Source organism: Ambystoma mexicanum, chromosome 10 (genome assembly GCF_040938575.1).
Source record: "Ambystoma mexicanum isolate Mex_15411 chromosome 10, UKY_AmexF1_1, whole genome shotgun sequence".
NCBI lineage: Eukaryota > Metazoa > Chordata > Amphibia > Caudata > Ambystomatidae > Ambystoma > Ambystoma mexicanum.
Genome location: NC_090932.1, coordinates 191,581,418 through 191,598,821, shown reverse-complemented (window position 1 = coordinate 191,598,821; position 17,404 = coordinate 191,581,418). Strand labels below are relative to the sequence as shown.

At 43.6% G+C, this 17,404-nt stretch overlaps 1 protein-coding gene across 4 annotated transcripts in view; it reads left to right on the top strand.

Moving 5' to 3' along the window:
- The first annotated feature begins 2,487 nt into the window (after positions 1-2,487).
- The window catches only part of CCAR2 (cell cycle and apoptosis regulator 2), a 456,719-nt gene continuing 441,802 nt past the window's right edge, over positions 2,488-17,404 (top strand). For 2 of the 4 annotated variants that reach the window (XM_069617701.1, XM_069617699.1), the window contains exons 1-2: positions 2,488-2,571; positions 15,893-15,982. In XM_069617701.1, the coding sequence (XP_069473802.1) occupies positions 15,928-15,982 (55 nt within the window). In that variant the 5' untranslated portion in view covers positions 2,488-2,571; positions 15,893-15,927. Of the gene's footprint in view, positions 2,600-15,892; positions 15,983-17,404 lie in introns of all 4 variants that reach the window. The other 2 variants (XM_069617698.1, XM_069617700.1) reach the window with 1 other exon arrangement.

Here is a 17,404-nt window from a genome sequence, read left to right as displayed (position 1 = left end):
AATGTGCCTCCTGTGAGCCCATTGTTGGGGTGGGTGGCAGCTTTCACTGATTGCTTTTTTTTAAATCCTTGTTGTAGGACTTTGCTACCGCGGCTCCCTGCCCAAGTGTGGCTTTGTCTCTGCAGCATTGACTGTACCGCTTCCAGCACATTGGGAAAAAGAATGCAGGTGAAGCAAAATAATGCGCGTTTATTTTGCTTCACCTGTCATTCTTTTTTGCCGACTTTCAATGTGAACGCGCGGTTCTTTTGCTTTCGTTCTTGTTGCCCAGGTTAGGTTGGACTCAGCCCCATTGAACCACAGCCATCAGGTTTGCAGGCTGGACAACTCACCACTGCACTAAATAACCTGATGAAAAACAAATAAGGTGAAATGTCCAATTTCAGTACTGCAAAATTCAGGGAAAACCTTTGTATTGGTTCTTGGAGTTTACATGTGCACATTTTAATGTGTTGATTTTATGGAAGGAGAATGCCTTTTGTCCTATGCAATTTGCGTGGTTGTGAAAAGGCAATTTAATGAAATATGTATATTTCAAATTGAACTGCAAATTTCTGACGTTACATCACATTACTGGTTAATTGACCTAAAAACCCAAATAGATGAGCTTAAGGACAAAGGCAAAACTGCCATGCTACTCCTCCTTGACCTGTCGGCAGCCTTTGACTTGGTGGATCATGCAGTTTTGTGCAAACACCTAGCATTGGCGGCCCACTTCTCAAGTGATGCAATAGCCTGGGTCCAGTACTTTTTAGCAAATAGGACAATAAGAGTTTTCTCCCCATCGGCTTCAGCTGACCCGATTGAAATTTTATGTGGCGTTCCACAGGGATCTTGCATCTCTTCCACTATGTATAATATATTCACCAAGCGCCTATTTGATCAATTGGACAGACTTGGTGTCACCTACACTAATTATGCAGATGAAACCCAGATCCTCATTCCCCTTTCGGGCAATTTTGATAAGGACACGGCCTTGGTGAATGAAATATACCTCCTCATTCAGGCATGGGTGGCATCCCATGGCCTCTGCCTGAATGATGACAAAACAGAAATCCTGATCCTTGGCTCTACAGCCAACTTAAAAAAACTTAGCCCCAACTATGCCTCCTTCAATATAGATGGCAATATAATAAAAACAATAAATGAGGTAAAAACTTTACGTTTTTACCTCGACTCCAACCTATCACTAAGAAAACAGGTCAATTTGTTAGCTTCCTCCACAGCCTACACAGGCAAACTCATCAGGGCCTGCCGACCATACCTATCGGAAGCAAACTGCATGACCCTAGCGAATGCTCTAATACTATTAAAGCTAGATTATTGCATCGCTTTGTATCTAGGTGCCAACAAATATATCATCAACAAATTACAAATACTTCAAAACAATGCCTTGAGAACTGCCCTTAGCTTAACCAACAGAGAACATATCGACCACCATTGGTTACAAATAAGTGACAGAATCTTACTTAAAACCATATCTCTCACCTTCAAATGTCTAAACAATCCCGCTCACCCCTATCTCACAGAAAGAATGATTAGAAACGCCTCGACCTGCCCATCCAGATCAGCCGCCTCTCGTTGCCTAGAGATACCTAGATTTAAGTTATCCAAAACAGGAGGAGGAAATTTCCCAGTAAAAGCTACATAACAGTGGAATACACTACCTCTAATCCTCAGGACTGATCAGTCCTATTTTAGCTTCAGACGTAACTCCTTAAACTGGCTACGATCCAATGATACATGAACCTTGCACACTTGTAAAACTTCCCAGTCACCTGATCATGAATATGCCCTTTCACTGTATCATCACCACATGTATAACTAGCATCTTTGTAACCGATTGTCTACCCTATTGTAACCTACCCACGGGCTTGGTGTGCATTACCAAATAATAAAACAAACACTAAAACAGTTTACCTTTTTGGCATGTGGGCAGGGCCATGTGAAAATGGGCAGAGTTTTGTGTGACTGGGCGTGACATAAAGCTCAGGATTTTTGATTTTCAAATGTAGGCAGGTATGGTATAAAGAGCCCCAAGAGCTAGAGAGGAATGCAGGGTGAGCTCCGATTTCATTGAACAGGGTAACTTAAATAGCTAGCTTTGCTACACAAGTGTTAATTTAATTAGCAAGCCTACGGAATTGCATCGCAAATTGCCATTGAACACTGCTTATTTTATGCCTTGAGCTGGGGTCGTTTGGTTGGGCTAGCGGTTCCAGGATACATTTGACTGCTGCCAATGAAGATTACACACAAAACGATTTCGAAAGAGCACGCCATGCAGACTTGGGGCGCACTCACTGCCAATCTGCAACGAAGTACAGAGTTCTTACAGAGCAGATAAGCACAGACGCATAGCTTTAAAGTCACAAAGCACAGGAACTGCTTGAGTGGGCTAGGTGACGTTTCCTATCAAACACTCTATGATACATCCGGCGATCAACTCGTTTTTCCGGCCGTTGGCAAGCAAAGCACTCTCGGTCTGCACTCTATGATACTTCCTTTTCCTTTCCACGACTCGTCACTTCCGGTCGGTCTGTGGCGCTGTTTCCTGGACTGTGTATATCGGTGAGTGTGTTGGGGCCCGTACATCCCGGTAAGTTGAGATGGAGAGGCGAGGTTAAAGTAACTAGGTAGACTCAGATTTTAAACACAGCAATTCTCCGGTGACGTGGTAGACCTGGTTTATCACGTAGGATTTTGGGGGAGGAGAGCGAGTTCCACCACCTTGCCGCCTGAAGAGAGTGCCACCGGGGGGGGGGTGTGCAAGGCAATAAACCGAGGATGGGGCCCCCTGGTATTGCGAACGGTTCCTGCGAGGCTGCTGGAGAAGCAGCCCCTTTCGAGTGAAGGCAGGCGGTAATCCCCACAAACTCAAGCTGAGGCTTTGGAGGTGGTGGTGTGTGCGCGTGTTTTTCTAATGCACGCTTGGGCTTTGTGGGCTGGTAGTGTCCCTGGGTGAAGTTTGTCTCACGCGATCGGCAAGATTTTCAGAAATGCATAACATTTACATCCCAGACGGCGCCCATTACGCCCCACATCTAGTCGAATTGAATGACCGTTGATCGGCGCCCATTACGCCCCACATCTAGTCGAATTGAATGACCGCTAATCGGGATCAATTTTGCTTGTTCGGTGGTACACATACACGTGGCGTCAATGTTTTAAGTCGTTCATATGAAGCCCAACAATCCACAGTGAAACTCATAGTAAATGTTTCCTAGGCAGCATTTTTGTTTGAGAAAATGTACTGCAGACGAATTATCGGCTACTTTATTAATTGGATATTTCTTTTAACTCGTTATAGTGCTGGTCAATGAAGGCTTATGGCTTATTAACGGACTGCCTGGACGATGGATAGCCGGCTCTATTTGGCTTTTTTGACCCGTGTTCTGCCTCCCTGCTACCCAGATTAAGTTCAGTTATCTGCCATGTTTGTTTGTCCGCTGGTGCTGCTTTACGCTTTTACTGTAGCGAGTCCACAAAATATGCACTGGCCGCTAACCTGAGATTCCCTCTTGGGTCATAAGAATGTGTATGTGGGAAATTGTTGGTCCATGCGAGCCCTGGTAGCCGATCCATGCTTTGCTTCTATTTGTATTCACTTTCCTTTAACAACCCTTATGGGGCGCGCTCGCGCTCTCTCTCTCTCTCTCTCAACCTTGGTGCCCAATTTGATATCAATTTACGACTAAAACAATTCATTGCTACTTAACGCCTGCTCGTATACCTTCTCAATGTTTGGAAAATTACCTGCCACACTGAGAACTATAATCTGCACCCTTGTGTTAAATACGGCGCAGTATAGCTCATGCCTTCTCCTTTAGGCAGAGTTATCCAATTTTGCTACTGCACTCTACAACCTACCCAGAGCCTCTGCCACTTCTGCCCCCCTGACACCATTTGTATTTCCATGCACAAGTGCTCCCTTTTTAAGTTCCATCTTCTACTGTACAAAGCTATCACTGATTTTGTTCTCGAGTACCTGGCTGACTGCATTTCTGTCTACTTGCCGTCTCCTGAGTGATATGCTCCTCTACAATAAACCTCCTGGTGCTCCCCGCTTCTGCTTTTTATCCTGAGTCTCCCCTTTCATTGTAACCCTCACCTCTCCCTGCAGTGCTGCTTTTAGTGTAATTTTGTAAATACTGTACTACTACTTAGTTTTGAAACACTTGCTGCCCTAGGTTAATGTTACATTTTTAAGACCCCTTTTTGGTTTGTTGTACTTAATTTTCTTGGCCTCTGTCTCATTGTCTTCACACCGTAGTAAACTGGTTCACCCCTTATTGTCTTTGTGCTAATTTACAGGTGCCCTTCTGGGGAATGCTGCCACCATCTGTGTTGGTGTTCATTTTTCAAATACATACAAATATAACATTCTTGAATGGTAGGCTGATATACAGATCGCACTTTACATGCAATGCGTTGACAGACTGGCAACCTGGTTTCATTGACATTGTAGATTCTGCAAGGTACTGATTTTTATATATATATATATATATATATATATATATATATATATATATATATATATATATTACACATTAGCTTGCTGGATTAGACCTCTGCAAGGCGTGGAAACCGGCTCATTGCCTACAAGGCTGGCGTTGGCTCCCCAGACTCTGACTCTGGGGGTTGAGATAGTATAAAGGATCAGCCCCCATATGTTCTTTGGTGTGTCCTGGAGACTGCACTGCAGAAATCATATTCTTTATCGGTGTCACTTAGCCATACAAGAGCCTTGCGCCAGGTCCCTACACCAGGTGGGGTCGAGGCCACCCATCTCCTCAGAATAAATCTCCCCGCAACTATCATACACAAAGCATAAATTAGTTTAAAAAATGGATTATCCGAGTTTGCTGATTAAAATTGTATTAACTATCAAACTGACCCATTTGATTAGCAACAATACAGCAGTTTTGCCTACCGCTGAAATAAGACATTAGTAAGAAGAGTCGGGCCTTTCAAATTCAGCTAGACCTGCAGGTTGGGTAACCTAGCTTACCTAGTCAACCTAAGGGAAATGCACTGACCCCATGGCAATGGGTGACAACACTTAATGTGATTTCTGTCAAATGGTGCATGTTACTACAAACCCACTTTGTTTAGCACATTGCTGCTACCAAGAGGCCAGCCATGCACAGTGACTCATAGTAAATGTTAAATAAAAGTTTCGAACATCCCTTGCAGATGGTACTTGCCCTTCATAAAATCTACTCGACTTTGCAGGCCCTGGATGAGTGTCTGTAAAAGGTAGCTGCATGAATGGTCACAAATTGATAAGATAAAACGCTCTGGAAACAGTTTGGCCAGCTGTCTCCTGATGCAGGTGCAATGCAGTTATAAAGCAAAGCTAGCTCTGGAGGCTAACTGCAGTGTTAGTAGTGCAGTGGATTTATCGATCACTACTTTGCATAAACATCTAGTTTTGCGTAAGTAAAGAAATAAGAGCAGAGAAATGGGCAAACTAGGTTGGAATATTGTAGTTTGTGGCCATTTCAAGTACAGGATCTCTCATGGGTTGAGCACCAGTTGCACAGATGGATGCAACCAGCCGGTCACAGAACTAGGTTTGCCTTCAAAAGCATTTGATCATGCTAATTTTCAAGTGTTCACTTGTCAATCTGATGCTTCTTACCCAACAAAATGAAATGTAGTTAACACTAACCTAAACTTTACTGTAATGCATGGAAATGATGGTGTTTTACAGTATCAATATTAGCATTGGAATTGCATGAATGTCTTTAAAAAAAATATAAAGGTAACACAATGCTCTTTGCCAGCCAGAATATAGTTGGTTTAGTAAAATGATCACTAGAAGTGTCATCCCGATTACTTCTGGTTTGGCATTATTTGAAAAAGAAATTGTCTTCCACTCAGGCCTTTGGCACTTCAAAAGTGGAGGAGATGACTACTGCTGCACTTTCTTTCCATAAGTACTTTAGGTGAACATAGAAGAAGGCACTGAGGGCAAGAGGAATGCAGGGAGAGTTGTGCTTTCATTTGACAGGGTAACTTAAATAGCTAGCTATGCTACACAAGTGTCAATTTGATTAGCAAACCTGCAGAATTGCATATCAAATTGTGATGCAACGCTGCTTATTTTATGCCTTGCCTACACGTTGCGTAGCTTCCAGTTTTGTTTTGTGATCCCAGGCAGCCAGCCAAACATGAAGCACAGCATTTCACAGGGTATTGTAAGACACGTCCTATTGGTGACAGCCTCCACCGCCCCTTCCCAGAAATCCTGCAGCTTAGGACACACCCACAGCATATGGATATAGACAGCTGATTCCACATTGCATCTCAGACTGCAACCCCACCTGGAGTGATTTAAATAGATGGAAGCGAGCTGGGGCTATGTACACTCTTGTAGGGTTTTAAGTTGAATCGGCTGTAAGCATGTATTGAATGCACTGCTGTGCGTTCGCCGAGCATAGCCCGTTGTTTCTGTGGAGGGGGCTCCAGCATCCTCCTACCACCTGTATCTACACTTCAGGGTCTTCCGGGGAGAGTCTCGTTGGATTAGCCATACAATGTAGATAGAAACCACTCTCATAGACGGGAAACCCAATAGGTATTGCAGCAGCGGGAGTGTAGGTGCATATTGGGGAAAGATGGGGACCACTCTCGAGGCAGCCCAAATTCGCTAGTGCTGCAGGCTGCATTGGAACCCCACTCCCATCTTTGCAGAGAATTGCTCTTGGCACACAAATGTTCCCCCAAGGTATAAATTGGCCATGCATTCAAACCCTGCTCCTCGCCACTCCTGGATTACGACTTTTGTCACATGTTGGCAGTATGGACTCTATATTCCGTAGCCCTGGGGCTAAGGGGGATACCGAAGGAAGAAAAATCGGACAACTAAAGCACTCCCTAGTAATCAAAATTTGAAGTGTGTAGGAATAAGGTTACATTTTAAGCAAATTGAGAAATGGGTAGAAAAAGTATGAGATGCAGAGAAGAGAAAAGCAACCTTGACACCTAGGTTGCACAATAAAATGAAAAACAAAATAAGTTCTCAAGTTGGGAACTTACGTCCCCTGCACACTTTCTAGTATCTGGAATACCAGACCAACAATTAAATTGACATTGTAAATAATGTATCTTATTGAATTCAAGGAAAACTGTGAATTGTATTAATTTGAGAACAGATTGAATGTCTTTTTTTCATTAACAATCAAATAGGGTCACAAGAATCAATCTTCATTTTTATTCTTGATGTTGAAGCTGTGCAAGGCACAACGCGTTTCGAGTGATACAAACACTCTTCATCAGGGGCAAAACAATGATTCTAGGGGAAGATATATACAATATTAACATTAGTCTTGTTTAAATCCAAACGAAAATAACAAAGTATTTTAATGACTCATTTGGTCAAGATATATAGTGCAGAAATCCAAGCCTTGAATGGTGTGTGTGTGTGTATGTATAAAAATAGAGTAGGGGTAGAGTTGAATAGGTTAACATTTAAATGATCGTGGGTACACAAAGCAATAGGTATGAGCTCTGAATAACCAAAGAGAAGTAATTATTCTGACCTTGTACTTTTTATGATAAAAGTTCTACAAGAGAACAACGGGAATCTTGGACGGAGATCCCGGGCATTCGTGAAATCGGGACTAGCGGTCTTGAGGAAGAACCCTTATCTGTAAATGGAGCATAGACGTAAGGAACGTTTATTGGGTCAACAGTTTGACTATTGGAGCAGGACCACCTTGAATGCTTCCAATGTGGAGCTTATCGTAGAGATGGAGCCCAGGTTCTTCTGAATGTACGACTTGACCGGACTCGGCGCTTCAATTCTCAGCACAATGTCCAATATGGCAGCAGATTTAAACTTCAAGAAGGGTCGAGGGATACCTTCACACCACAGGTCCAGTGATCATAGGATGGGGGAGTGGTCAGATACCATTCTAGGGAGGAGGATAAAGTCCATTGTTTTACGTATAAGGTGGGCTCACTAGGAAATAATCTATGCGTGAGGAGGTGTTTATGAACAGTTGAACGAAACAAGTCTTCCCTGCCCTCCGGCCGTAGTAGTCTCCACACATCCTACTCCAGTTCCACCGTGCCACTCTGCACTGTTTCTGCTGCTCGAGGTTTCAGGCGAATGCCTACCGCAGGTCTATCTTTAACTGGGTCTAGGGTGATGTTGAGGTCTCCCTCCCAAACAATATTGGTGTGCGAGTACTTGTGGCATCTGGACAATGACCCGGAGGGGTCATCCACATTTGGGTCATGGAGGTTGATGAACGTCACTAGAGTGGACCCCCAGCACCCCGAGACAATTGGATTGCAGGTCAGTTGGGAAGGTCGCCTCTCCTCACGGCCGGGCCGTCTCAGCGCGATCAGACCCTGGCAGGGTATGGCCGCTCAGTCTATCCGCTGGGGGCGGCTCTCGGCCCGGTTTCCCAACGTCGCTCACTCACTTCTCCACCACTAGTCCAGGGTGTCCCCGTCCACGGAGTCCGTCCCCCTTACGGGTCGCTCTGGTCCTCACCGCCCACCTCACGGAGCTCACAGGGCCGTGCAGCGCTGGGTCTCTCCTCTTCAACAGCCAAGGCCACTCCGGTGGGGTGGGCTACGCCACCTCTGCGCTGCTGTTCGGGTACGCCATGGCCATCCTAGGAGCCAGGACTCATGCAGCAGATGGGCAAAGCTTAAATGGATGTGCCCCCGTTTTAGTTTTGCTTGTTTTCCCTGGGTGGGTGCAGTATTAGCCCCCCATCCCCTTCAACAGGCATTGCACAGAGCTCAACAGGAAGCGGCCATCTTGGCTGCGCGCTCTCTAGCGCCCCCTAAAGAGTGGGAACTATGGAGTAAGAAAGAATGCTCCAGGGAAAGAGAAGGACAAAGATCCCCTGCTGTGGAGGACCCAGCTCAGATGCATAAAAAGCAAAGAAGCACTTGCATTAGGGAGTAGTGTTCACCGAGCAGGTGAAGCCCAGGAAGTTTGAGATTGGCAGAGAGAAGCCCAATCTCAAACTTCCTGGATGTGGAGATTGAAGGAGGAAGGCAGCACAGGAGCTGTCGGGGTGCCGACTCGTCTGTGGCAAGCATTGCATAGTTGTGGTTTGACCTCAACAAGGCGGGTTGTGCGGTCCGATAACAGCGCTGGGATCATCCAGCAGAATAATCTCCAGAGACTGAAGCCGAGAAGGAAAGGAAGGTGCTGGAAGCGTTCCAGGCTGCTTGATCCCAACCCCACAGGAAGAACAGGTGACCGCAACCCGACAAGCTAAAGGTGATGGGAGACCCGCAACGGGACACAGACTGGTGCTAAACAGCCAAGATTATCACATATATGGAAAAAACTTCTCCTACTTGTCTCAGTAACTGTGCAAACAGCAAGCAGTATAACAAATGCCATCGGACTCCTCCTCGACCCAATAGGTGTGAAAGCAGCAGAGTATCGAACACAGAGAGACTCCTCACACTCGTCCCAGTGGTTACAAAGTAGAAAAGATAGTGAAGAAAGTAAAGGCTAATAATACTTGTCTGTCGTTGGGAAGACCAAGACCATAGCAAAGGGGAACAGAAGAACCTACATGGTGGTTCCCATAAAAGGAAATATTTACACGATAACTAAAAGAAACCGGTGACACTGGTGTTTGTGAAATAAGACAAACAAGTAAAAGTGGGAGATATTGAGAACTAAATTCAGATGAAAAAGTCAAAATAGGGAATACCCGAGAGAAGGTGGAAGAGTCCCTTTGAGGAATTCAAGGAACTGGTTAACTACATCACAAGGAACTATTAAGGCTGAGAAGGAAGTAATTCTCCTGGAATCCTTTTTTGCAGTTAGGTAGGGAAAACCCCTTTTTGGTAGGGATAGATGGGCCTCTTAGTTTATTTGGGGGGAAAACGCAGAAATGCCACCTTGTCTGCCTCCTTATGACCTGCACTGGCCAGACTGTCATCACTAAGCTGGTAATGGGCACATTTGTGTGATCAGTGGAATATGCAGACAAAAGTGGAGCTAGTGCAGGGTCCTGCAGAAAAGGCTGCCATACTGGGTGGTGGGTTCAAATGAACCAGTCTGAAGGATTGAATCCAAGTTCCTTGTTCCAACGGCCCATAAGGTGGGAGAGTGACTGACCAACTTTCAAGAACAGTTGATGGGTTTTAGTACCAATTATTTTGCGCCTCCTCAAATCCACTCTTGATGTAGCTGCTGATTTCCATCGTAGGAATGCAATCTTACCTAGGAGAAGCGGGGTCCAGCAAATCATTGAAGTAAAAAAAGGCCTGTAGTTTAACTATGCACGTTGTTATTTTGCTGAATTCAGCAAATTGGACTGGTCCGAAATTTGCCATATTTTCTGGGTCTGGTGGCTTTTCCAGCAGAAGTGTCAAAGCTGTTTTAAAACAGTCCTGGAAAATGGGTATGTTAAGATCAATCCTTGGAAACAGCTGGTTCTGTTAACAACTTTCTGTAAAAATGATTGCAGGCCAGGGTTAAAAAGCTGACGGATGAGTCTGCCGACTGGCCAGAACATCAGTTGTAGCCAGTCTGCAGCAACTCAAAAAGACTCGAGCCAGTAGCTGTTTGCGGTCTGAAGGATTTATTGTAGTTTTCTTTTTCATGTGCTTGATATTCTGGCTATATTTTAGGAATTTTCTCTGCAAACCTTTTTGCAGTGTTGTCACCAGGCTTTTGAGTGTGTTTTTGCAAACGTGCTTGGGCTAATGGATCCTGATATTATCTAATTATGTTATTTTTGCGATTACATTTGAGAGAGTTATGAATGTCGGTTTGCTTTTAATGTTTCCTTCTTGCATGATCGAGGGAATCAGCAGCTTCCAGTGGCCCATAATCTGATGAAAGAGGGTGGGAAAGGATTAACTTTACCTAACCCGCTGTATAGCCCCCTTTGCCAAGTTTTTGCATGTGTAAAGGATATATTTCCTTCATACTCGTACCATAGGTTAAAATCCCCAGGAATTACCAGGTGCTTTTCTTCCAACAGTAATTATGGGGCTAGGTCTGTTTGGTCAGGAATGGGGTTAGGTGGGTGAAAAAGCAGGAGAAAGTATAGGGGTTCTCTTTCTCTGTGTAATCGCGACTGATGAGCATTTGTTCGCCTTTGGAATTTGCTCAAGGGGCATGCTTTTTATCTGAAACTGGTCTGGGAGAATGACCAAGCTTCCCTGACGCCTGCTGACCCCCCGCCCCCCCCCCCCCCCCCGGCCCCGTGTTCATTTATCATAATCTTAAAATTCTATTACTCTTCCGTCCTATCGCTCCATACTCCTGGGCCGCCACCCAGAACAGGGCAGGATGTTAGCTTGTCCTAAGGCAACCTCATTGAGGGGTAACCCACTCTTCTGTTATGAAGAGCATGTGTTAGTAGTGGCAGTATGATTTGTGTAACTACTGTGCTGCACTGCAGATCTGTTCAAGGCCTTTTTTAATTTAGATGCAAGGTTCTCATATTTGTTGGATCGTTTTTGAAAGTCTGTTTTATTTTTTATAAAGGGGACAAATTCCTCCATTACAATCCACCATTTGCTTATCAAGGCCTACATTTTCAAAAATTGATTAGCAGAATTAGCTAATTAAAGTTTTCTTGATTAGCAAATTTATTTGATTAGCAATTTTGTACTAATTTTTTATGTCGCCAAACATTATTTGTATCCAAGACCTTAGCAACAATACAGTATTTTTGAAATAAGACTTTAGTGACAGGGGTGTATGTAAAAGGTTGGGTGCATGAATGGACACAGATATGATGAAAAGGCTTTACTTTTTTTTCTGTGCAGTCGGTGTTGCACAGGGCAATGCCCTTTATGTTGTATGCTTGATACAAAATTAGCTGTGTAAGAAGTTTCATAAAACCGAACCAAAAGGTTCAAGGAAAGTCATAACCTGAGGCTACGTTGTATGATCTTGTGGCAGACAGGCTAATTGTCTTCATCAGATGGACAAGATGGCCCTTGCCTGTCATGGATTTGAACTGTTTTCAATCTTGCATTAATTACCACTTTCAGGGGGAGGTGAGTGGAGGGCAGTGGCGCTACTAGTCCTCGAGCTCGAGTCAGGCAAGCGCAGCATTCCAGCCCTGCATATTTATGAAAGCAATGTCTATAGCTATTAGCACTTAAAGCTGCCATGTGGGGTTCATATACATTTCATGTTCTTATGGGAACTAGGCTTTGCTCAGTTCATGCTTCCCTTTTTAAAAGAAATGACCTATGTGTCCTCGATTGGAAATAATTATTTTCAGGACCTGAATGTGAGCAAGGTGGTGTGCAGGTGAGTAGGAGTGTCGCAGTATTGGTTTTATGGTGGTATGATAACCTTCTTGCCAAATTACAGATATCATGGTTATCGTGGTATAGCAGGTGGAGTTAATTAAAATATTTTTTTTTAAGTCATAAATTGTCAGCATTTTGAAACTTGTCTCTGCACATTTTTAGCTGATCCTCCAGGAATCTAAGGCGGCTGCATAATTTGGTCTTTCATGGCGCTCACTCGTTGATCGCCTTGAATGAAAGAGTGACTAGTCGAAGTGTTTAAAATGCACATTTTGAGCAATGAGCTTGCTGCTCAGTCACAGGTCATCGCTTTGAAAATTGGCCTCGACCTGCATTATTTTGGAACCGCATGGCATGGGCTTGCTGCGATCAGTCATAAAAGTTTTGTTTTGATAACACTTTATCCCATTAAAGGGAGAAAAGTCACTCGTGAGGTCTGAAAGTCCATGTCATGGTTTCTTTTGTCAAATAGCCAACACACACTCACAGAAAGGTTGCATATTGATCAAATCACTGTAGCTTGTTTACCATCTGCCTGGTGTATTATAAAGGACTGATGTTGGTCACCACTGACCATGTAATCCTAACAGGACCGCGTTCAGTGGGCGCTGTTGATTTCTTTCTTGATTCTTGCAATACATGTTAATTTACCTTCTTAAAGATAGTAGCACAAAAACTCTTTGAAAATGATAAAAGTTAATACACATCTGCACTTCAAATTGAACGTAGAATCCGTCATGCCTGCTTGAGTCCAGTGCCATATGCAGAAGGCAGGTGGATGATCAAGCGAAGCAACAACTCTAGTGCCAATGTGTAAATCTACCCAGAGGACAGTGGGGGGCATTTTATATACTAGCACTGATAGGCCCAGTGTTCGTACAGTCTACAGAGCGAAGTTTTTTGTAGACCTACATCAGAAGGGCATCCAGTTCATTCCCCCCCCCTTTGAATTCTGGGATGTGAAGTTCCCCCATCTTTCAAATTGGTGGGAAAACTAGAAATCTGCGGATCTTTAACCCGACTCTACTGAACACGGAGAAAGAGCGGTCACAACATCAAAGCTGCATTTACTAATGTGGCCTCACTTTCCCTATGCTCTTGTCTGAACTACAGTGTATGGTATTGCAGTAGATGTTCAGATTTTAGAAGTATTTATCACTAATTTGAGTAAACTTACATTTTTTGTATTGAGTAAGAGGCAATTAAGCAGGTAAGCAGAGTGGATGGTATAACGGCAGGGAAGCTGGCAAACTAGGTGAATATTGTAGTTTTGCAGCATTCTCTTTCAGGACCACTGGTATAAAGTAACTGGATGATGAGAGACACTGTCAAGGAGTTTGGGATCTGCTAATCGGTTGAGCACTAGTTGTACAGCAGGTCCCAGAACTAAGTTTGTACATTTTCAAGTGTTCAATCGTCAATATATGATGCACTTTCTCTGACGCAATGAAATTTAGTTTACACTGCTAAAAAATATGGAGACAATCTGCTGTTTTACAGTAGCAATACTATTATGCAATGACTTACATTTTTAAGAAGGGAATTGCAGCACTGTCTTTAAAAAAAAATACTAAAAAAAAGTTACACATACTGGTCTTTCCCAGACAGGATATAGTTTGCTTTAAAAGTATCATCCCGATAACTTCTGGTTTGCAATTATTTGAAAGAGTTTCTTGCCTAGCACTCCCACACAGGCCTTTGTTAATTGTAATAGTGGAGATGATTACTGCTGCCCAATCTCTCATTAGCCTCTTTGAGCTTGTAGTGAACAGATAAGCGGGTGGAGGGAGCCCTGAGGGCAAGAAGATTGCTCGGTGAGATGTGCTCTCATTGAACAAGGTAATTTAAATGGCAAGCTGTGCTACACAAGTGTCAAATTAGCAAACCTACATAATTGCATAGCAATTTGCTATGTAGCACTGCTTATTTTATGCCTTGCTTATCCTCAGCCAGATATATTTGAAGTTGGCTTTAGATCATGTCTTGTATAGTCACACACCTGACCAATGCTGTCTTGCAACTCCATGGGCATACAATCCAACTTCTTGATAGCAATATAAGAATGATCTTTATGGGAACTAGTTTGATTTTGAGCATTGATAACAAGATTGCATGGGTTCTGTCTCTGATCCTCGGGGCGAGTGTACACCACAGGTCGAAAATGTGGATGGGTAGGAGCCTTGGATAGGATTGAGCATATTAGAGACTGACTGCTGGCAAAGGGGAGGTGTGTGGCAGTTTTCGGATTCTCACACTCGTTCCAAAGAGTGACTGGCGAGTCCTCTGATATGGATAAGATTGAGGGGAGTGCTTGGAGGAGTAACGAGCTTTAAAAGTATATACGCTTAACTACAAACATCCAAAATTTGATGAATCTGTGTGGGCTAGAATATCAGCTAGGCCTTCTCAGGCAGCTCATCCCCATTTTGGACACGCAGACAGCCCGTCCATGGTGATGCCCCTCTCAGCCTTTCCTTTTGTTTAATTTGCACGTGCCACCTGTGCATTAGATTATATCGATCCCTGTAGGCTTTGATGACTTTTCACTCCCCTGGTTGATATGCATAACTGCAATTCACCCCTCCAGGTAGTGGTGTATTGCATCACACCGCCGTGCCTCCAGGGTTTTCAGAACGTTATAACTTCTTGCTCCTACCCCCAATGTCTTTAGTGGGCTTTCTGGCCACTTTTTTGTTTATAGATTTATTTTATTTGCATTTTTAAAGTGCTCACACAGCCCGCAGGCATTGAGGCGCTGTTACAGGAATTGTATTTTTTTTGGTTGCATATTAATAACGCTTCAATACCCAGAGGTTTCTAAGCGCGGACCCAGGGATCGAACCTGTGTAGCTTTGTCATCTTGCTTCCAAGGTGAACACGTTGCAGCTGCGCTATCCTCCCTGGACAATCTTGTACAAAAAGTGGTGGCTGGATTAATCCAAACCAGGGGTACAGTTCTGGCCATCTCTCCAGACCATTGTTTCAGCCTGCCAAGCCTTTACAGATGGAGAAAGACCATATGCAAAACTTGGCCCTAGTCCACATGAAGGTCAAATGATCACACTGCCAGGAGATTGGCTCGCTCAAATGGGCACCAAAAGAATCCATTTCCATGTTGTCCATTTTATATTAACGGGTTGAATTTAAATTCTTGAAGAGTGTGCCCTATGTAACCTAAATTGGCCGCCAGAACATTGCTTAAATGTGATTGGACAGACACCGCATTCTTGTAGGGAAGTCCTCAAACTTTAAACGAAACGTAGTGTGGTTGCATCTTGAAGTCTTTGATAGTGAGGGTTTACTCCGCCTTGCCTTTTGGTTTTTTCGGCGTAAGTGGTGCAATATCACAACTTTGCCCCAGTGGACAGTTCAGTTAGTGTTATATATTTTCTAAACTCTTCCAGGCAGTGCACTGATTTCATGTAACCTCCTTCAGGTATTGTTGCATTATTACACTTCCGGACATTCCCATGCACTACCTCCTCACCTCTGGGCATTGGCCCTTTCTCTCGCCAGGCTTTGCATGCTTTAACATCCCACTCTCTGAATATCAATTGTTACTGCATTTTGCACCCTTGCTTACATCCCACTTTGTTCTGATTTTTGTCACCTCCCTCTTCCTCAGATTTCCGGTTCAGGTAATACTCTGAAGCAGCCAAGATGTCGCAATACAAACGCCAAAACCAGAACCGTCGCCGGCCCAATCAGCCTCAAGGTGAGGAGTGCTTATTTTTGTAGTTTGCAGTAAGATTTCTCTTTCATAGAGGACCACACACAATCCCGATTCTCAATCTCTCCAACCTATTTTCTGGATCAAAATATAAATGTGTCTTTTACTATTCAACTTTAACAAAACCGCAAACGATGAAATTCATCCTCACATTAGAAAATTCACCCCCAAAAAATGGTATGTTTGTGATGCATTAAGTATTGTCTGCCTACTTGAAGCAGTTGAGGCATGAGTGGCTGATTTTAAAGTGTGGCACAGAGTCTTATGTAGACATTGAATAGTAATGGCACAAAGCTGCATCCTTCAGGTACTCAAGGGAGATGGTGTGTTGGGGAGATGATGACTTCAAGGGGAACCTATAGGTAGTCTCCACGTCGTAGGACCTAGAGGTGGAATGTCCCTCGCCAAAGCATGGTCCACTGTTCGCTGTTGTCCACAAGTCCATTTAGGAAGAATTTGTGGCTGGTGGTGCGAAAGGCTGCCAGCATGACCAGTGTGCTTGGGTGTTTGCATGTGTATTATTTTATTTATCTTGTCTCATATGAATGAGTTGATTCTGTATGCAACTGAAGCCATATCGTCAGTCCTGCATAATGTTTGTTTCCACGTGGTCCTGAAGTGGTTGGTAATAGTACTTTTCAGGGATTTTAGCAGTGAAGTTTGTTGGAAAGGTAGCATTCGTTTGCAGGGGCGTCAGTGTTGGCTGTGGAATTTTGTTATTTTGTTATTTATTTATTTTTTTAAGTAGGGGCTTATTGTGTGTAGGTTTGAATGCTCATGTGATGGCACCATGTTCTGTTAATGAGCAGTTATTGAAAGAGGGTGTATCTGGATTGTTTGGTTATTGGTTTGTAGATGTTTGTGGGGCATGGGTTTTCTAGTGAGCTGGCTTGGTTGCTGCAGTTAACTGCTCATTAATTCTTTGCTGAAATGTAAGCAATTGAGGTTGGAATCAGTTGTTTTGTTTCAATTGCCTGGTTGGGTTGAGTTGTAAAGTCTTTGTGCAGGTAGTTTTGTAGCTGTGCATTTTTAAATTGTAGTGGGTGGGGATTGAGTTGTTGTAGTATTTGGATAGTCAGTGTAGCATTGTGGGCTGAAGGGTTTTTATTCTTTCATGTGTACCGATTTTTCTATGTTGTCTAATAATTTCCTTCGCTGTTCTGGCCTGTGATTCTGGGCCCTGTCACTAATGGGCAACTTTTGTCTCAACTACTTCCAGGTTGTCTTTCTAGCTTTTTTTTTTTTTTTTTTTTTTTTTTTTTTGTCGGCTCTGCAAAACCTTCCAATGAAATGTCCTTGCTAACCATAATTCTACTTTTTATGGGCTATTTTGAGGCAATTTTAAATGCATTTAAAGCCCGGGTTTCTCAAGTGCATGGTTAGACCCACATGATTGCCCCTTACACT